This window comes from Protopterus annectens, chromosome 14.part0 (genome assembly GCF_019279795.1).
Source record: "Protopterus annectens isolate FY-2018-M chromosome 14.part0, PAN1.0, whole genome shotgun sequence".
NCBI lineage: Eukaryota > Metazoa > Chordata > Ceratodontiformes > Protopteridae > Protopterus > Protopterus annectens.
Genome location: NC_056748.1, coordinates 1,051,495,223 through 1,051,518,368, shown reverse-complemented (window position 1 = coordinate 1,051,518,368; position 23,146 = coordinate 1,051,495,223). Strand labels below are relative to the sequence as shown.

At 41.5% G+C, this 23,146-nt stretch overlaps 1 protein-coding gene across 2 annotated transcripts in view; it reads left to right on the top strand.

Moving 5' to 3' along the window:
- Positions 1–23,146, top strand: part of EEF1AKMT2 (EEF1A lysine methyltransferase 2) — a 431,633-nt gene that overhangs the window by 302,041 nt on the left and 106,446 nt on the right. For both annotated transcript variants that reach the window (XM_044056865.1, XM_044056867.1), the window contains exon 3: positions 21,511–21,625. In XM_044056865.1, coding sequence (XP_043912800.1) covers positions 21,511–21,625 — 115 coding nt within the window. The remainder of the gene's footprint in view (positions 1–21,510; positions 21,626–23,146) is intronic.

Genomic DNA, 23,146 nt, shown 5'->3' with positions numbered 1-23,146 from the left:
TTCTAACCTCCTTTGATTTATTCCTATAGTTATCATGCAGTATGTTATATGCTGCACCAATTATCCCTTTTTAACAGCAGCCTCTATTCTCGATTCTAATAATTCTACCAGTGCTGGTATTTCACGCAAGATCCCCATATTCCTTTCACTTTGCCAATACTCTATCAATCCTTGATAGGATAGGCAAACTCTAGCCTGCAGTCCAAATGTATTCTTGGCCTCTTCCCATTCTCTTACCTTTCCCCCTCTGATTATTTGCATCTGATACCTTTGTTCCTTTGCTTGTTTCCACAGCTCATCTTAAACTGAAGTGAAAGACCTGATTGAAACAGTGGAATTAAGCCATGTGGCTCTGTATGCTCTGAGGTACATTTTAGAGTTTGATTTTCCAACCTTTTGATCCATTGATAGCCTTAAGAACAACTTTGACTAAGGAAAGAAATTCGGACAAATTTTCTTTCAAGCTTTATTGTTCAAAGCTGACAAAAGAATATTATTCCCCAGTAACCGAAGGATACAAACGGATATTGAAACTCTTCATGCCTCATTATCCCCCAAAAATAGTTACTACTTGTACAGTGTTTAGATTGGGGTTATAGTGATAGAACAAATGGTCACAATCATATAATTAAAGTTGTTGCTGTCCTACACATACACATTGTATTCAAAGATGCAACTCTGGGGCTATTTTTAAATTCTTCTTCTTGTGTACCTAGAAAGAGTAGCCGGTTTTGTGTTTGCAAGCATTTTCTGAATGATACAAAGTCTGAAAATTACATCTTTCTTTTTTTAGTGTCTACAATCCACAATTAGCCAGAGAACCACAAATCTTATGTGGAACACTGAAAAACATGTAGCAAGATCAGAGACTGATAAGAACAATGACCCTTGCACAAAAACGCACACCCATACAGACACACACTGCCACTTGTATGATTGTATACACCTTGGATATCGACACGCAGTCAAATTAATGCTGCTGTCAGTATCACAAATGGCACCCTACTGCAAAAGTATTTTGCCCTCTCAAGCACTTAGTTCAAGAATCTGTCTGCAATGAGTTGCGAGTAAAAACTGGCTTTTCTTTCCATTCTGAAGTCTGAAACTGAAATGTGTCTAATTATTTAGTGACTGCAGTCCATAATTTGACCCTCCCAAAAAAAGTCACAGTTTTGAACCCCTTGGCTTGTATATCTCAGTGATTAAGAAAATAAGTGAAAACGTTGTCTTGCCAGTAGCTGGTTATCCAGCCAGCAAGCAAAAGAAACAAAAAAAGGTCCTACCCAACGCCATAATCTTGGGTGATTTCAACTACCCTGGTATAGACTGGGCAAACTACCAATGTTCCTACTCCTATGCTCAGCGATTCATAGAATTTATAAATTCAAATGCCCTTGAACAACTAGTATGTTCCCCCACTAGAGGGGACAACATATTGGATTTAATCATCACAAATATAGGCGCCCACTGTACCACACCCATTATCACTCCCTCCTTGGTCAGATCCGACCACAAAATGATAACCCTGGACATCCTCACCCCTCCACCTCCCCAGTCAAAAACCTTTCCAAAGCAAAGTTCAAACTACTTGCATCCAAAGTGGAAAGCTTCACTATTCCCTTGCAGAAGGGTAATGATATCCAGGATGCGGAATCCTACACCAAGGCACTCTATGCATCTTCAAGATTGCATGGACCGTGCTAGCCCAAATAAAACCAAGACTCCTTCCTCAAGCAAGAAGAAACCAGTCTGGTGGACCACGGCCATAAGTAAACTTTACAATAAAAGGAGGAGACTTATACAAAAAAAGGCCAAATCTCAAGTAAAAAATCATCCCTGATCAGCATTAGTAAGAAATTGAGGGCTCTCAAGTCAACTAAAGCTAATTTTGAAAAGAAAGTTGCCAAGGATAACCATAAGGCCTTCTATGGCTACGTCAAAAACCTAAATGGCAACGCTCAGGTCTGTTCTGAGCTAGTGCAAAATGGAACAAAATACACTGACCCTTCTGACATTGCCAACATCTTGGCTGACAGGTTCAGTGCAAATCCCCCCCCACCACCACCACCTACAGGGCTTATTACCATTCCAGGGGATTGTGCAAGTCCAATTATTACTGATACGTTGGTTAACAAGGCTCTATCTAAAGCTAAAAACACTGCCTTCATGGGACCAGATGGTGTCCCAGGCTGTGTCATACGCGAGCTCCAAAAGGAATTAACCCCGCATCTTAATTCCCTGTTCAGTCTCAGCCTCTCCACAGGATATGTGCCCAGAGAATGGCGCACTGTAACGGTGGTCCGCTATACAAGGGTTGGGGCCACAACTGACCCTGGGAACTACCGACCAGTAAGCCTGACCAGTCTGATCTGTAAGGCTATGGAGCGAATCATTATGGAACTCCTAAATGGAGAGATTGGGAACCTCCAGTCACTGGACCCCACACAGTTCGGCTTCGTCAAGGGCAGATCATGCCTCCTGAACCTGGTGGATTTCTTTGAGACGGTTACTCAGGCTATAGATAAGGGAAAGGAGGTACACACTGCTTACCTTGACCTTGCTAAAGCATTTGACACCATTCCCCATTCAGGTATTATTGATGAGCTCACCAGCCTGGGCATAAACCCGTACGTCACAAGATGGATCGCAAACTGGCTCTCAGACAGATCCCATAAAGTAAGAGTAGCGGGATCTATGTCCGAATCCAGATCAGTAACGAGTGGTGTGCCTCAGGGCTCTGTCCTGGGGCCCCTCCTGTTTGGCATATACTTCTCAGAAGTACAGGCAAGCACAGAAGGGCTGTGGCTGACTAAGTTTGTGGACGACTGCAAACTGGGTGCTATAATAGTCTCTGGCCGACATGGAGATCCTTCAGAAGGGCCTAAATGAGACTGATGCATGGTGTCAAAGCTATGGTCTCAAGCTAAATGCAAACAAATATGTAGTAATCCCCTTTGGAAAAAACTGAGTACCCACAAACTTCAACATAGGAGGTAATCCCCTGAAATCTGAAGAAGTAAGGGATCTAGGGACCCAAGTAGATAGCCAGCTTTCCTTTGATAACCATGTTGCCAAAGTGGATAGAAAATCCTTCTATGTGACCCATCTGATCATGAAAGGGTTCGCATCAAGATCTAAGGATGTAATGGTGCCCCTCTACTCTTCCCTCATCAGACCCATTATTGAGTTCAATGCACCAATTGGAATGTACCAGGCTAGACATCTCCATCAGCTGGAGAGACCACAGAGGTACCCAACTAAGAGAATTACTGGCCTCAAACAGTTGCCCTATGCAGCACAATTGAAAAAGCTGACTGTTCTCTGTTGCATACCGCTTTCTCAGAAGCGATCTCTGTCTAACGTACAGAGCCATGTCCAACCCAGAATTGTTGAACATGCTCCATCTTGGCAAAACCAAATCTACTCTAGGGATATAAACCTCAACACAACAATGAATAGAACATGCTGGAGGGATAGATTCCCTTCGCAGAGACTTCCCTTACTACGGAACAGGATCCCGATCTACATAAGACAGAGCCCCTCACTATCATCAAGAGGAACCTTGAGTGGATGGGTAACAAAGTTCACACCGGGGATCACACCAACAGCACTACTAGGTAGGGGCCAAGGGTACAGTTACCTCCCCTATCAGGTGTCATAATCCCAGCTAAGGAGCTCTGCAGGCCTTTAACATACAAAGATAACATAAAATATAAAGAAACGCTGCATTTCTTTACTAAAAATGTAAAAGAAAATAGAAAACTTGCCTGCAGCCTGGCACTTGTCCAAGGAGCACTCTGTTTTAATGAAGAGGTATACTTTATTTCAGCAGGTATTTTGTTCCATAACTTTGGAATAATATGATCTGTTCTGTGAGATTCATCTTTTTTTCCACAAAACTTTCATCAACCCTCTAAATAATTCCTATTACTTATTTACAAAAATCTCTACTTCTACTGTTTTTAACTCAATTTTTATTTTCTCCAGCTCCCCTTCTTAAACTTCTGTCTTTCCTAATAACTCTCAAATAATTTCCCCTACCATCCATTAAATTCCTTTCTTTTTAGCAGATGAGTAGAATTGCAGTAGTGCCTCATTTTTATTTTTGAAGGAACTGAAATAGTTATTGGTTGTCTCAAAGCATTCAGTTAAAAATACACACTGATAGTCCTGTTTCTGTGAAATATAATTTGCCTAGTCAAGCCCAGTTATTGTACCTTAAGGAATATGTTGAGTTCCTGAATTCCTATCTTTATGAAATATTTTCATACACTTCAGCAGTCTACCTTTTTTTTTTTTTTTTTTTAATATTCTCAGCCTTGCTATTGCAAATAAAGTTCCGTTCCCAACCCATAAATATTTTCTGCTGACGGCTTATTTCTCCCATATTTCTCTTAAACTTCAGTATACATAGCTTTAGATGAAATATAAATGCATGCCAACATAATCAACTGCCTCTGTCATTAACTCCTTTTCACCTCCAATCTATCACTATTGGAGCACCCTAGCAATTAGTATTCCCTTTGTCCCTGAAATTATGCTGAATGTCCAACTTGAAATACTTTGTGAAATTCACATGCACGTTTCTATCCAGATGTTTCCTGTAACATTTGTATGTTACACTTCTTAATATAATGCAGTACTTTGAGTAAATTTGTATTTTTCTTTCTGCTTTGAGATAATCTGTTTGGTCTGATTTACAGGCTGTATTGGATTAAGTTGTGATTTTTTTTCCCGTGAGAAGCAGACTAACTACAGGTTTTGTATGTTTATAGTAGTTTGGCTTGAGATTTCACTTATTTTTCATTATTTCTTTTGTTTAATACTCATTTGATAGGATAGAGTGCAGCTTAGCTTTGTCTTCTAATAAGACTGCAGAGGCCTATACTATACACAGTCGCTGTTTAACTGCTGGATTTTAAACTGAGAAAAGGCCAGGGAAGTGTTTTTTTTTTTTTTTTTTGTGTGTGTGTGTGTTTACACTTAAGTTGCTTAACTGATATAGCTATTTAGATTTGTTTTCTGTATTGAGTAATGCTATTTTTTGCTTTAAGTCTGCATTTTACTTTCTGCTTTGAGTAAACCTGTTTGGCCTGGTGTAGAGGTGGTGATTTGGTCAAAGTCTGAATTGAATAATTGCTAAAAGACAAAGTTTAGAGCACTTGGCCTTCAACTTTCACTTGATTCTTATTGCTTCTTTTCTCTGCCTCTTGGATACTTAGTGTGCAGAGCTGCCCTCAGTGCAGGGCTACAGTACTAGCATTTATACATAGTAAAATTCTGTCATATAACCATTAAAAGGGTACTTTCTAAACTGTGAGTGATCTATCAATTCCTGCTCTGTGTAAGCCTCCTTCACAAAGCTGCACTAAGGTGAGCTAAATTGAGTGGATTTCCATGGTCCTGCATTTGCAGTCCAGCAAACTTCAATATACATAGCTGTACTGCACCTCCCCCCCTCAGATGGAACTGGCAACTATGCATAGTTCTACAATACTTTATACAAACATTTGTATAACTGCATTGACACAGTCGTACCTGATTGGACCAAAACAAGCTCCTCAAGGATGAACAAACCTGCCTGGTGGACAACTACCATTAACAGGCAGGTTTTACAGTAAGAGGAAGAAATTGCTGTCTAAGAGTAAGAGTGAGCAAGCCCTAAACTTGAAACACTCACTTCTCGGCTTAAACAGGCAAATAAGACTTCCTGTGAAGTCCTGCAAAACAATCTGTGGATCCAGATTAGTCTCCTCAATTAAGGACAACCAAAAGACGTTCTTTAGTTACATCCATAACCTAAAAGAAAGTGCCCAGATTTTGTGCTGACTTGATAGCTAATGATACCACATATACTGAGGCTGTAGACATAGCTAAGCTGTTAGCCGATAACTGACAAGTTCTGTGAAAACTGCACTCCCCTGTCCCTGCCACATGTACCCCATGACATCCCCTACCACCTGTGCCCTACTTTTTATCTCTAAAGAGCAGGTCGTAAACGCACTAAGGCCAAAAAGTCAGCATCTGTGGAACCTGATAACATCCCAGACTGTCCTACATTAGCTCCAAGAAGAATTACCAACCCCACTGGGTACTCTCTTCGGTCATAGCCTAAGCACTGGCTTCATCCCAGCTGAATGGAAAACTGCCACCGTTATTCCCTTGCACAAAGTGGTGCTTCCACTAATCTCCGGAACTGTAAACCTATTAGCCTGATTAGCCTCATCTGCAAGGCCATGGAGCAAATCGTCATGGACATTATCAACAAAGATATAGGTAAGCTTCAAACACTTGACCCTACTCTGGATTTGTCAAAGGGAGATCATGCCTGTTAAACCTGGTGGATATTTTCGAGACCGTCACCAAGACCCTGGATGAGGGGAAATCTGTGCATACAGCCTACCTAGAATTAGCCAAGGCATTTGACACTATCCCCCACTCGGGCATCATTGACAAACTCCCCCAGCTAGGTATCAACCCTTATGTTGCTCGATGGGTATCTAATTGGCTCACTGATAGAACCCTTATAGTCAAAATAAGGGAATTCACTTCCAACAGCAGACCTGTAACCAATGGCATTCCATGGGGATCTGTCCCTAGGACCTGTACTGTTTGGAATCTAGTTCTCTAAAGTGCAAGCTAAAAAGTAAAGGTCTGTGGCTGACCAAGTTTGCTGATTGTTTGGAGATGCTATGACCACTCCCAATTTGTAATGTCAACATCCTGCAAGAGCGTCTTAAACAAATGACTGGTGCCAAAAATATGGCCTTTACCTCAATGCAAAAAAATGTATTATCCCTTTCACGAAGTGCAATGTTCCTGCTAACTACCACATCAATAAAATAACCCTAAGTATGCACTTACTGGACCTGGGCACACAGGCTGTCAGCAAGAGCATTGCATCTAGAAAAGAAGTTATAACTTCTCTATCCTCTCCCCTTATCAGGCCAATAATAGAGTACAACAATACTTTTGATATGCACTTTTCTAAGCACCTGTAGCAATTGGAGACCACACAAAGGTTCCTCGCAAGGATAATTCAAGGTCCTCAGCACCCGTTCTATGTGGACTGTCTGAAATCACTGTTCTTTTATTCTACAGTCTACTCGGAGGCGATTGACGCCTTGAACATAAGGTAATCTTTGACCTTGCTTTATTGGAAATGCTGTATATCCGCAAATCAAATGGGACACTGGTTACTCACTCTAAAGACCGTAACCTGGTATGTGGCATTAATAGAACATGCCGGAGGGACAGATTTGTCTCCCAGAGGAATTTGGCTAGGCTTGTAAGTGGCCTAGGGCCATTAAACTAGTAATGTTCTATGATCCTATGATATAACTCTCTTAGTCCATGTGGTAGTACATGACCTGAGACATACCCTAGACTATACTTAGACATGTTCGATCCCTTGAAATGTGTCCCAGGCTGGTGTGAGCCTAGCACTGAGCAGCATTTCACCTTCTCTAAGGCTGATAACACAGTATGAACAGAGATCACTGATGTTGATAATTGGCTTGGTTTCTGGTGTCATTCTAAGGAGGTGCAATATTTGTCAACATGGAAGATCTTCAACAGACTAGGCTGCTTTGGTATGGATGGTCTGCACCTTTCCCCTCTAGGTTTTGAATATTAGCTAAAATTGTCATCCATAGTGCCTTTTGTTAGGCAATGCCAGTTTGAAACTACTTGCAACATAGCAAGTCAAAAACAAGAAAATGTGAAGATATTACTGCTAAATGCTAGGAGTCTGAACAAAAAAACCTCCACTCCTTAGATGATGTCTTCTCCCCCATAGAGAATGCTGACGTCTGTGCAGTCACTGACACATGGCTTAAAACTGCGAAGAGCACACCAACAGTGCAAGGTTATTATGTCTTCCACACATTTAGACCAGTTGTTTTGCAGGCAGGTACTAAAGGTGGAGATGTCTATACATCAAAACGAAATTTACTTCAAGGCTGGTCAAACTTGAGCTGCTCCATGTTCAACTCACCCTAGACAAAATCCATTACTAATTCCATGCAAGCTATAGGTCCTCCTCTATCACCCTGGAAACCCATGCCGTGTATTTAAACTTGCTAAAAACACTAAAGTCAACCATGCATGTTACTGGGTTTGATGGTTAATTAGCCCAAACTGGGAATCCTGTACAACACCAAACATACAGGTGTAGAGATTCCTGGATTTTATAAACTCCCCTGGACTCAGATCTCCAATACCAACCAAGGGTGCAACCATACTAGATCTGGTCCTCACCAATATGGGGAGTCATACACACCCCCTACTGTAATGTCTTCCCTGGTAAGGTCCAAACACAAAGTGGTCTCCTTTGAAGTAAAAATAAAACATGGACCCCCAGCTAAACATTGAGTATTCAGGAACTACTCTAAGGCTAACCGCCAGCTATTACGTGATAACCTGGTAAAATTTTCAAGCCCCCATAAACAATGACAACACTGCGGCCTATTCAGACGTGTTCACAGAAACCCTGTACGAGCAAGTTAATAGCTGCATAGAGACAGCTGTACCCACCAGGGAGAAGTACAGAACTAACTCTAACTCTGTGTGGAATCACAGAATCACTAAGCTGTATAGCAGAAGGAAGAAACTCCTGGCAAAACTTAGGAGGTGCAGCACAGCAGGATAAAAGCGTTATCAACTAAACAAAAAAAAAAAAAATCAAAGGACAAAGTCTACCAAAGCCAAATTTGAGGCAAGTTCGGGCTCACAGGCCAAGGGCAACCACAAAGCATATTTTAGCTACGTATGCATCCTCAAACGTAATACACAATTGTGTACAGATCTCATTGTAATGGAACCACCTATAATGAGCCAGAAGATGTAGCAACCCTCCTGGCTGATAAATGCAGCCCCAACTTTACCCATTTCTCCCCTTTGATGGCATTTCCTGAAAGAAGGTTAAATACAAGTTCCCCTACTGTCACAAGGGAACAGGTCCTTAATGCTCTCTCTAAGACCAAGTACACTGCATCAGTGGGCCCAGACAATATCCTATGATGCCTTTTAAATAACACAAAACATGACCCTATCAGTGCCTGTGGAGTTACTTTGCAACTGTAGCCACAAAACTGCCTTTGTGCCTCATGAATGGAGAACAGCAACAGTCCACCCTCTGCACAAAGGTGGACTAACTACAGGCACAGAACTCTCACTAGTCCTTGTATGTATGCCGTGGAAAGAATTGTCATGGAAACGACTGAGATGTAGTACACCTACAGACACTGGACCCAACCCAGTTTGGTTTAGTCAAGGGCAGGTCATGCATACCCAACCTGGGGGACCTCTTTGAGAAGGTAACCAAAGCAGTGGATGAGGGAAAGTGGTTCACACTGCCTGTCTTGACCTGACAAGGCATTTGACTCTATACCCCCATCAGACATTGTTGACAAACTCAAGAGGTTAGGTACAAACTAGTATGTCACCCAGTGGATAGGCAACAGTCTCAGACAGGGCCTAGGAAGTTAGCATCGTGGAGTCCACCTCTACAAAGAGGCCAGTCACAAGTGGACTTCCTCACAAATAGTCCTCGGACCTCTCCTTTTTGGCATTTAGTTCTGTGAAGTCAAGGCCACTGTCAGTGATCGCTGGCTGACTAAATCTGCAGATGATTGCAAATTAGAAGCCGTCATTGAATCCCACACTGACACAAAAGTGCTCCAGGATGGGGCTGACAGACATATAACTGGTGTCACAGCCCTGGATCAACACTAAATGCCAAGAAATGCCCAGTACCATCCTTTGGGAAGTCATCTACCCCTGCTAACTATTATATTGACAGCACACCTCTTAACAGATGACCCAGTAGTCGGGAACTTGGGGACACAGTAATCTAGCCTTTGTCACGTGTCTACAGTATTGAGGAAATCATTTTATGTTGCACAACTTATAAACAAAGGTACAGCATCTATGTCCAAGGAAGTCATTGTTCCTCTCTTTGGCATTCATCAGACCCATCATTGAGTGCAATGCGCCCTTTGATATGTACCTAACCAGGCATATCTGACAGTTGGAGCATCCACAGAGGTTCCTCACTAAACTATTACAGGGTGCAAGTAACATGTCCTATGCAGACCGCGTCAAGGCCCTATCCCTGTATTCTGTCTCCTACAGGCTTTTGAGAAGATGTATTCCTGGCATACAGGGAATTGTCAGACTCCACTTTGTACCTCCTGCATATCCACTAAACAAACCGCACCAGAATTGCCCATTATACAGACTACACCTTGCCTGTGGTATAAGTATGACGTGCTCTAGAAACTGGTATGTATCCTAGGCTTCCCATCCATGTGAAGCAGCGTTCCGCCCCAACGCAAATCAAGTCAAGTGCAAGTTAAACAACTGGATGGGGAACGGAGCATTCATCCCTGGTTTGGGACCCATGTCTCTAATGGACACAGGCAAACTGTAAAAGGTTAATTTCCCAGGTCCCTGCTTCTAAATGTTTCATCTCCCAAACCCTTGCTTACATTTATCAAGGGTATCTGACCTTTTCAGGGATTTAGGATGCATGGCTAGGCTTAAAGAAGCCCTTGTGTTCATTAGCCTAGTAAACGCCAATGAACCTATACTGTATTACCTTCCTGATGACATTTATCTTCTGTGCCGACATTCAGTCCTGTGCTCCGACATTGATGGGTTGACTGTGTATGTGTGCCCACAGGTGAGTACTGCACAATCCTGAAAGTGAGACATAAGCATTTCCATGAGACACATTTCATTGTGAGACTCCACAGCCCTTATAACAGCATCCATTGTAACGTACACAAATTATTATGCTGTCCACAGTATAAGTGGCAGAATACAATGTCTGTAAATGACCAGTACAAGTTGCATGTGAACAGCACCAATGCATGCCTCTCAAGTGTACCTCATTACCTCATTTGGGGTCTTAAAAAGTTCATGTTCCTCGAAGTTCCTTAAAGTTCCACATTGAAAGACTCTGCCACACATTCAGTGTTAGGGATTTTTTTTAATGAAATCCACTGTAAATAGAAATGAATCATATTAATTCATTAAAAGATCTTCTTTATAAGTAAAACCAGCATATTTTAACCATCCCATGACCTTCCTAGTTGAAGCTGTTAGTAAGCCATTAGTATGCGTTCCACATTTTGTCCATTTGTTCCACATTGAGGGCCAGTGTTCCTCATTTTGGACATGGAAGGTCGAGACCTATGCACCAATGGATGAAAGGAATTCATACTAGTGTAGATAGTTACCCTGTGCATCAGACATTTAGCTTTATTTCCCTGCATCCATGAGAAAGATGATAGGATTATTGCACAGTTATCACTTGTATAGGGTGTTGTGTGGGGGTGCAGGAGGCGTAGACTGACCCAATAGGTTGGCAAGCGTGTGTGTGAGTCAGGAAGGGAAGCAGACAGGCTGGACCATGGAAATGTTACATGTGTGTCTGTAAGTACCCTCAGTATGACAGCTGTGAGTATCTGCATGAACACAGCCAAGCTCAGTGCTTGGCTATGTCTGTATGTTGAACAGGTGTGAGCCGTGCATGGTAGATGGTTCACAGCTCTGCCCCACCCCCGAACATGAGAACTGGCTCTGCCAGGAGTTGCACTGGCCCCTCCACACCCAAGGTCAGATACTGTGCTACTACCAGAGAGTGACTGATGTCTGCTTGCCATGTGCCCTCCACAAGAAAGCCAAGGACAACAAGCCCATGACCTGCTCTGTCTTGGTGGAGAGACCACACTCTCCTCTGGAGTGCTGGATGTTCTACCACTATGGGAGCATGATTGTGCACTGCCACTTTGACTCAGCAGATGTAGTTGCTGGCCTACGCCCACGATGTAGACTCTGAACTCCAATCAAATGTTCCATCACACTGTGCTTTCAAAGATGGTGTGCGATCTGTCTCGGACCTACCCATTTCCACTGAGTCAACCTATCCAGGCCATCAGCAACACTGTGGGGGCAGTCACGGATGTCACTGTGCTGCATTCATAACCTTGAGCATTCGATGGGACTTGCTTTCTGAACATACCTGTGCCTCCATGACGGTCCTAAACATATATGCCGACTGACACGTGATGAGGCACCTGCAACAGGTGGTGGAGGGGACAGCAGGCCTCCTACGAGCGCCCCTGTGTGGAACCTCACCAGCAGTTTGGCTGTGGCCAGTGTCAACCGTCACTGAAACCACAGTAGCCACACATCCCTGTTCAATGTCCCCACCCTCAGACTGTCCAATATTTGTGGCCTCAGTGGACTGGGTATGCATAGGCATACTGGCTGTGTACAGTGATAATGAGGGTGGATGAAGGAGGAGGTCAACCACTCTGTCTGATTCATCATCTGCAACCCCCAGCTGTTCCTCAAATTGGTCACCATCTTCATCAGAGTCTGAAGAGACACTGACATCAGGTGGTGTAGGGGCAAAGAACAATTTCCCTGGTCACCTGTGTTAAAAAGGAAAAAACAATACATTAATACATACATTACTATGCTCTTCAGTATTATAGTGTAATACATCTTAAGCTGTTTATGCTGCTGTCAGTATTCAACTTTTATACCTCCTAACCTTAGAGTAGAACATGTGGACATTATTTTCTAACTCCAATCTATAATTTGGAAATTATTTAGTAAATGAGAATCTTATGAGGAAAAAATAAATTTTGAACACTGTGGACATTTTGCAGAAATCTGCACATTTGACAGTTATAGCAATCCGTAATGTCCTAACAATACTTTCAAGTCTATCACTGTGGTCAGATGTATGAGTCTAAACTGTGGACATTCAGAAAATGTCTGCACAGTTGACAGTCATGCAGACAGTACATCAATCCAGCCACGGGCCTGAGATGACACTTTAGCTAATACGTTGAAATATATCTACATCTCTGACGAAACCGTTCTGTTTACAAGCAGCAGGCATGTGGCCTCTTCCAATTTCTGACCGTCCTGGAAAAATTTGAGGGAGAGGAAATGGCCGCAGCACCACATGTTACACTATAACACGGGTAATAGCTCAAATTTACAGCAGCTGCTATGTTAAAAGGTATGTTTGTGACTACCTCTACATGTGCTTAAAAGTGAAGCTAACTTACTCCCTCCCCCCCCAAAAAAAAAGCACCCAACATACATTTAAAACTCTATACAACTTACGAGAATGAATGCAACAGTCTTCTAAGGCTGATGTAACTAAGCATACCTGGGCATTCCTCTTGAGAGAAACTGGTGACACCCATATCCACACCGTTTTGGCTGATAGGGTCCAAATAATGGAGTGCCACAATTCCCGAGTGGCACCCCTTAATTTCAGATTTTTTTTTTTTTGTGAGCCGACTTCATCACGTGCGTAATAACGTGTGCTCCGTCAGGGCTACCAGCCTGTTTGAATTGAGCTGGCCAGCTGGGGCTCGCCTGGCTATTTAAATGCTTTATTTCCGGCTGGTTCAAATGCTTTGCAAGCAGGAATGGCACTCTGGGAGAACAGAATTTAGAAGGCTCTTTATTCAATGGAATTTAGGGCTTTTTGTTGCATTTCAGAAACTGAAAGGATTTTATGATTGGCTTTGCAATGTACGCAAAAGGATTATATTCATGAATGGAAGGGCTGTCTGTGCAAGCGATATGGACTTGGAAGTATTTTATTGTATTTCTGTTCGGAAATTGTGTGTGAGTGTGAGAAAACGCCCCCGTTTTAATACACCTGGTGGCTAGAGGTACTCAAATCCTGTACCTTGGGTACAGGGTAAAAAGAGCCTAAAGTCCCTCGCCACCACCCCTTGTACATTTGTGCCTCATATTTTTGATCTGTTCCTCTGTGGTTTTCAGGATTTTTGTGGCAAATCACTGCAGGATTGAATTCATTAAATAATGACAGGCATTTGAATTTCAGACTTCATATCCTTCAGAAAGTAAATGGTAACACAAAACCTTTTATTCTAGCAATTTTCTAAGTTTATAAGATCAGTATTTGAAATTTGTCCCTGTTTTGAGGCTGTATTGCCCCATTGTTTTTTTTTTCCAGGTTTGTTTGTGCTAAGAGTTGAACTATAATGAGAAGTGAGAACTGAATTTGTATCCCCCCCCCCCCTTATTGAATTCACTAAATGATGGCCATTTAAGTTTCAGTCTTCCTATCTTTAAGGAAACTGCTGATTTGGCATAGTGTTATGTTGATCTGACTGTAGTGCACAGGGTCCTGGTTTCAAGACTTGCTAGTGAAATACATGGCGTTAACGCAACATTTTATTCTAGCAACTTTCCAAAATTATACAAGAAATGTTTAAAATGTGTCCCTGTTTTTTGGCCTTTTGTCCGCCCCCCCCCCCCCCCCCAGAAAAAAACTGAAATTGAAAATAAGTGCGAGAAGCTGTGCAAGATGCCTATGGCTTGCTTGCACTATTACCATTCCATTTGTGGAAGTAGACTTTTATGATGGAAATGTTCTGAATTGGGCAGTTGTCATTGGTTCATGCATTTTGTTAAATTGCCTACAGCCTACTATAAAAATGTTCAAACAATAAATGTAAAATGCACTCTAACAAGTATGCTGTATTATTCAAGGAATATAATTTAAAGTCAGGAAGGTGTATCGAAGAACACATGTATATTTCTTGTTTTGTGTGTAAGGGGCCAATGATTTGAAAACAGACCAAAGGTAATCTTTATCCACCACTGGCCAGATCCGTTTTCTTTGGATGTGGCGTGTGTGTTTCAATGCTGTTTCAATCAATGTGAGTTTCAAGGACAGAGAAGTTTTAATGCCAAGTCTATTTTCATTGTGAGACAGTGTTGCTTTGTTTAGCAGATGTCTGTTGGTGTTTGTGCATTGGGCTGTAAAATGTAAAAATAAAATCCAAATAATCATTGCAGAAGTAAAGCAGTATGCACACATTAGTGTTTATGGTAAATGGGGGTGAAATAGCCAGGTAATGGGACATTGGAATAGCTGCAGGGGGACTCTGGTGCCATATTGTCTGTTCAGTTTGCATTTGAAAGTTGGTACCCTACAATTCTATTGGAGTGGGCGGGGCTACATAATTATGTACGCAAATGTTATGTTAATCAGCATACAGATTTGTACCTATTTTCCATGGGCCGTGTCCAGATTTTTTATGTTTCCAGGTTGAGAAGTATGCCACCAGCGACCTGGCCACATCAGCTGCATATCTGCTTGCTACATTAATTGTATCCATGGCAGTGTTGCACCTGCTTGCAGGTACGATTTCGATGACCCACTGTATTGATGGTATGCACCAGTTCATCCCACAGAGCTGCACATTCTGACCTATTTGCCCTCCTTCGGGACAGCATGACCTGGTAATGCTGTCGGAAAGCCTCAGTGATGAGGTCATTTTCCCTTAGAAAATGATGGCCTGTGACATGCATGCATAATGTTTCCTGAAATACAATCATACATGTAAAGATCACATATGTAGGAGTAAATGTAGAGATACAGCAGTAAAGGAAGGCTATTAGTATTCACAGCTTGATTTACATGTCTCCTATTCAACTGTGCGCCAAGCATACAAAGGGTGTGCACGCAACAAGGATAGTAGCAGTAGTGACCTATTCCTGCTTGTGCCGTGACAGACACTCGCGTATGCTCACACTTTCAACATGGGAGTCCATTGTAGTGTGTCCCATAGGACGAACCCCTCACCAATAATATGTATAAACAATAGTGCCAACAAAATAGCAGTGTACTGTTACAACTGTTATCAAGGAAGTAGCCAGGAGACGCATGTACATAGCATTATTCTGTGTACATGTAACATGGCTGGAGATAATGACATATCATCAGTACAGTAGTAACAAAGGCTTACTGATGTAATCCCCATTTTCTCCCTAAGTATATTCAGACATATGCAGTATGTTGGAAACAAAATGGATGTATACCTGATGGAGTACAGTACCCCTCTGTTGAAAGGTACTGCTATACAAGTAATGTGTCAATGAGTTAGATGCAAGAAGCAACTCTCACACACTGGTTTGCCTAGCTAGATGTTTGTCTTTTTATGATGGTTCTCATTAGCAGTTGATTTGCATCTGAACCAGTCTGTGGTTCAGAAATGCTAAATGCAGCCTACACAGCTGATTTGCAGTATAATCAGCCAATCCCATGCAACTGCTCAACAAGATCTCAGTGTAGATTCCATCCCCTTTCTCATGTGCTGAGGTGAAAATACATCAGCACAGAGAGAAAGTAGCAGCTACTTTTTACCTTAAGGTATGTGTGCTACAGGCTGTAGCTGCTGCTGCTTCTTGGCACTAGGCATAGACAAGAGGGGCTGAAGACTTTGCAGTATGACAACACAGAGAGTAACTTTGGAACCTGTGGCAGCCTTGATGAACAGCCAGAGCCAGACTGAGGAAACTCATTTCACTGGAAATTAAGTTAAGGTGTTCAAGGTAAGTATGTTACCCAAAGGTATCATTAACAGAGTAAAAGGCAAAGTGTTTGGTGTGTCCCAGAACAAGGTAGGGTACATTAACCATTATGTCAACCATTTGAACAACTGCTAAGTCATGTGTTATGTCATCGTAGTCATTGGGGATGTGTGTGCTGGCAACCCTTGCTTCTAGCATGACTTCATATATGTTACTTGTACAGCTATGGTTGCCTGTAATATTACTAGCAAATCATTGATGCAGTCTGATATTACTGGGCCACATTTGAATTACGTAACTTCAAATTCCTCTGGGAATTAATGCTAATGCATAACCTGACATTATATGCACTTTCTATGGTTGTAATGGCAATAGCTAAAATGTGTTCCTATCTGTAGGCCTTTCACTTCCATTATTCAGAAGCAGACATTCCATCTGTATTGCTTTGGGTGGATAAATAGGTGATATGACTGTCTGTCATGCATATCACAATTTATAATGGTGATGTACACATGTAGTTTAAATGCTAGACACAGCTGTATTTGAACCCAGGACCATGTGACCAAAAATAAATGTTTTCAAAGCATTTAAAAGATTGAGCTAGAGAGTCTGTGATATAGCAGGTGTGGTTTTACATGTTGTACAGATAATTGCACACTTAACTTGGTGTTACATACCTCACTTACACTTATTAGTACGGGTATGGCTTTATAGTGATGTTTCTCTACCAGATATCCAGTTAAATTCCTATTTTTCCATTAATCTTTTAGCATATTTGCTGTGAGGTGTGGCCCTATTCACAGCATTGTGTAAACATGCTTAATGACGAGAAAATGACAATTGCTATTTTTCTTAAAACACTTGTGCTAATTAGCTAGCTGTGTGGCTTGGTGGGTTGACTCATATTGTTCAAGTCAGATGGTAGTAGGTGAACTTGAACATTATTATTATGCCTTCACATCCATGTAATACAATGCTATTTAGATTAGCTGAGCGATGCTGTGCATAGCACAGCATCGTGCAGTGATTCTTTAGAGAAGAAAATTGGAGAGAGGAAAGTGGTGAAATGGGGTTCAATCAAGTGTAAAAAAAAACATACTGAAAGGTAGAAATGTGTAGAAGGGCGTAATAAAGAATCATAGCTGTCCATTTCTTCCACAGCAACAATTGTGCACTTGCAAAAGATTTTTAGCTGAATTTGGATGGTCACCCACCCCCCCAGAGAAAGGGGTGATTATAACATAAGTGCATTGTTAAGCCAGTTGGACCAAATTAAGTGTGTTCAGTGGGCACGTGCAAAATGGAGAGCTGTTTGAGATTTTTTTTTTTTTTTTTTTTATTTTCTGGACCGGTCCCTTTTTTATTTTTTTTTTTTTTTTTTTTTTTTAAAGGAGAGTGGACTGTTGGGGAAGGGGCAAAGGTATATGTGTGTGGGGAAAGGTAAGTTGGGAAGGTGAGGATGCATTTGCAGGCAGACGACACCTACAAGACAGCAGAGACCCGACAAGATAGCAGACAGGATTGGTGAGGAATACAAGGGGGGTGAACACCTTGGTTGGTGGGTGGGGAGGATCCATGTCCCATGATTGTCAGACATGGTAACAGTGTGACTCAAGTCCTCACCAATGGGACTGTCAGTACTGCGCCTTCACTGCTCCTGTGAAAGCAGTGGGTAATGCCAGCGCCTGGGGACAGACTGCCCCACCAGGATGGATAGCGTGCTCTCTATCCGGTGTAGGCATGCACGAAGTCTGCTGCACAAGCCTACGCACAATGTCTGCCATTTGTTTATGGGTGACATAAGCATCCCCTCCACCTCCACTCCCAGAGGGGGGTACACTCCCAGCCTGTGGGGCGGAACTACCTGAAGGAGCAGGTAGTGCAGGAGCAGTAGGGAGGTGCCACCCCAGTGCCTCAGCAGGGGGAGCCAAAGTAGGTGGCTCGCCAGGAACCGGCCTACCTTGTTGTGCTGTGGTAAATAAAAACATAAAGGAAAAATTAACATAACCCAAACAAATGTAATGAATAACATAAAAAAAAACAATGAGTAATGGAAACAAATTTAAAAATAATATAATGAAATAATGTAAATGAAAGTGTATTTAACAGCAAAGCAATATTAAGTTATACACGAGGACAACATAAGAGGTAATAGTTTAATATGTTTATAGCAAATGATAATAGTGAATATATTGATTTAAATAATTGAAGAGAAAGGGTGGGGTGAGTGAATAAAGCAATACATTAGTAACTTCACAGATACTGTAACTAAACATACTACAAATAAGTTCATAGGTGTGTACTAGGCTAAAGACTAACCCATAGAAGTGCCCTGGCATCGTGCTCCCTGATATTGGTTCCCAGTGCCTCTATCAAGTAGAGCCACTGGAGTGATCCCCAGGGTGAACTTTCTATTTCCCATCCAGTCCTCAAGATTTCTCTTGAAGAGGGCCCGTGAGATGCTCTGCTTGACATGTATGGGAAGTGTATTCCAGAGCGTGGGCAGTCTCTGGGTTATGAACCTGTCCCTCCAGCATGTTCTGTTGATTGTGGTAATGAGGTTGAGGTCTCTGGAGCGTGTGGTGCGTAGGGATTTGGATTTCTACTAGATGTAGCATTTCTAACAGAGCTGGGTCAGACATGGCTTTGTAAGTCAAGCAGAGATCTGCTACATTTTATTACATTTTACTTGTACCACCACTGACTGCTATGACGTTTATTATTTGAAATACTACCCTGTTCCTTAAGATCATGTTGCGTCCACCAACCATTCAATGTTGCATATATTGGATATATGATGTTCCATACACGTACCTCTCAATCTCTTAGCATAGGACATTATGGTCAAGCCATACATAATAGTGGTACAAAGGCACAACACCAGGGAACATTCTTACATAGTGTGTTCTTACAATAGTAGCAAGGTGTTCAGATAACAGATTTGCCATTAAAATGCATTTAGAGAGCTATCTAATATTTGCAGTTCAAAGGACTGACATTTTTTCTGACATTGATCCTCACCAATGTGGCAGAGACTGGCCAGTAAAACAAGATCATATACCAGACAGAGGGGGCAATATTCAGTACATTCTGCAAATATGACAGTTAAAGTCCATGTACACTGATTACACTTGACAGCTGGGCAGTCATGGCACAGGTCTGTGGGTGTGCACTTCATGTGTAAGCATGATTAAGTTTTATTGATGAAATGCTAAAACTATTGAAAACAGCACAATTTCTCAGCTGGCTGGTGTGGTCTACAGCATACTTATGACAATGAGCAGACCACAGGATTGACTGTTAATCTGGGTATTCCGCAGCAATAACTAATGGTTGGAAGCTAAGCTACACAGTGCTGCATGCTTACTTGCTTTAATAGTTCAGATATGCACTGACACGTTAGTGAAAGTCTATGATGTCCTGGATATTTCGTACATGATTGTTACGACTGCAATATCTGTATTTTATTGTATTACAGTATGGATTCATTTATTACTTTCATTTTCTTACGTAGCACGCACTTGTCTCATCCTGGCCAAATGCAAGCGCTCTCTTCTGCAGCTGTGGTAGGAGAGGGAAACCATTATGCTTACCAGTTTTGCACAGATTCAACTTGTATATTTATAAATTACTAGAAAATATACTTGCATATCTGTGGGGTGTTCCTAGCCTGTGCCTCTTGGAACGGGTGTTGTAAAATACCCCTCTTTTATCGATAAGAGGTCATCCTAATGGCGACGACACTGCAGACCGGTGCGTGGGATACCAGTTGCAGTGGTCAGATCCCTGGCCAAACTATCCCAGGCCTCAGACTTGCATTCTTTTCCCTGATAGTTGTCCTGCAGCAGCAAGGTCCATGGTGCTGTACCAGGAGTCCTATAAACGTTCTAGAATCCTGAGCACCCCAACACTGTGCCTGAAAGGACACTCCTTCCCCCACAACAGCCATATCCACACTCAAGATCAGGCTCCAAGGAATACTGTGCAATTCCTGATTATTGCCATTTAAATAGGATGCAGTCCTGTCATTGTGCATCATACTGAAACTTTCAAAAACCCATTGCATAGCATCTTACAGACTCGCACAACCCATGTTTAAGTGAAGCTTAGCAACACGCAAACATGGAAAGACTATTACCCATGTTTGAGATGCTTAGCATCATGCATATTTTCTAAATAGAAGAATAATTGAATTTAAAGTGAACCGATGTTTCACTGATCTGACACAGTTTCACAGCAGTATATGTAAAACGTATCCATGCCCAGAACTCAAAACCTGGGGCCTACTACACTGTAGGTCATCACTCAGCCTATCTCGCCACTGGAGTAGTGTGGGGAACTCTTGTATCTTCACGTACATACTGCGAAGGTGCCACTAAGTGTAGAATAGCTTCGCTGCATGGATTTGGGCTGTGCTAACCACAGCACAGTTGAACAATTGAAAGCATCCGGTTTCTTTTTTTTAGATGTCTGGTGCATGTCTGATACAGGAGTGCACAAAAGCTAAGCATAGCTAAATAATGTAGTGCATCGCCCAAACAAGCATTTTTATTTTTACATGTCTGGCATATGGGTACGGAGAGCTAAGCATAGCTAAATGTGGCACATCACACAAACTAGCACACAAAAGTAAAAAAAGTTAAAATAAATCCAAATTGGTGAAATTGTCTTGTACCCCTTTTGTTCAGGTACCCCTTTTGTTCAGGTTACCAGGCTGACAAGTATGTGGGTGTGCCATCAGTGTTGCATGGATTCCATATGTGCTGCTCTGACCTCCCTTATGTGTGCCACACCATTAACATGCATAGTTCACTGCTGAGGGAAGATCGTGGCGGTCTACACAGATGCATTCCATGTAGATTCTACATGGAGCCTACATGGACTTTATTGAATCCTGGGGATGGTTTTGTTATTTTCTGTGATTTAGTTACACTTTTTTTTTTTCATCTTTGAGTCTAATTATTTTTTAGATTCCACTGAGACTGACAAAAGGTTTCGATGCCAAGTCTGTGATTTCTGTGTTCGGTACTGCTGCTGTGGTGAAGGCATGTCAAATCAGCACACTATTTCTGGAAGATTGAGGTACTAGTCCATAAACTTAAATAGTTTATAATTGCATTTTTCTAGGTTTGGTGTACAAAGTATGACGCGAATTGTACAGTGGATGAAAAGACAGAATATTGGGGAAGATTCTGCCGTGCTGGATATTGGAACAGGAAATGGTATTTTACTTGTTGATTTAGTGAGTGCTATTTTACCTTTTTCTAATGTGGAATATAACCTAAAAGACTATGCAAGATATTGTGGATTCCTTTGCATTAATATAATAATACCATGCTCTATGAAATTAGGTGATGCAAAAATATTAAAACCATGGCACCTACTCCCTAGGTTGAGTATGCATCAGTAGTACGTACTAATTACATTTTGATAAAATATACATAGAGAATCTGTACTTGGCAGATATTAAAATGGGTAGAAAGCGTTTGGTACCCTGTAGTCAGAGATCAGTTTTTAATTGTGTTGCCTTGGAAAAATGCATTGTTTGGCTGTGTTTGGGTGGTGCCTGGCCACTCGTCTCTTTTCCAAACCTATTTTTTCCTGAATGCAGTTAGGGTTCAGCTGAGCAGATTCTTGGGACATTCAGTCATCATTGTAATGTCAACAGTGAAGCTGATTTTTTAACTGTCAGAGCCCCCAACTAGGAAAATTCTTCGGAATTCCTAAAATACATAAGGACCAGTTTAATCCTCCTTTTAGACAGTGTCAAAAAAGACAACTAAGACAGAAGGTATAGCAGAATTTATTGATTTTGTATTAAACCCTTTAGTACAAGTTACACCCTATTTTCTAAGGGATTCATGGGATTTCCTTAATCTCCTTTTTCTCAACCCTCCTACAGATGAACATACTATTAGTTACTTTAGATATTATATCATTGTATTCTAACATTCCTCATGATATAGGCATAGAATACTTAAGAAATTATTTATCAAAATTTACTACCTTCTCACAGGAAAAAATTAACATGATTTGCTCCCTAACTTCTCTAGTATTAACTAACAATTTTTTTCACTTTGATGGTAAGATTTTTCATCAAACTAAAGGTGTAGCTATGGGGGCTAAACTAGCTCCTGCCTTTGCAAATTTAGTATTAGCCTGGTGGGAATGTAACTTTCTAGTATATTTACCTGGTTTTAATAATATTCTTCTGTACCGACGTTACATTGATGACCTCTTTTTTTTTTTTGTATGGAAGGGATGCGAGTCTGATTTGTTTACATTTATTAATTCCTTATCTGATAGTATTCCATTTCTAAAGTTTAAGATTTCAGCTTTTAGGAAGTAAGTTAACGTTTTAGATGTACTTATTTCCATTGATACAAATTCTTTAACTTGGAACTCTACTATATTTAGGAAAAAGACATTCAGAAATAATTATTTACATTTCTGCAGTATGCATCCTCTTTTTATGAAATTTAATATGGCCAGAGGTCAGTACATCAGATTGTCTAGGATTATTTCTGATGATGATGTTTTTCTACATGAATGTGATGTTTTTAGTTCCTTTCTGAGAGAGAGGATGTTCTTCATCTCACATTGCTGCAGTCCTTACACTTGGGGTAGTCCGCTGTCCTCGGTCGGCCCGAATATCTAAGTATAAGGCTGACGTCGGTCAAGGCGCATTAGACTGACATCAGGACGTCAGGGTACAAATGCGCATGACCGACGTCATATCCTCAGTCTTTTTTGCCGCATGGTC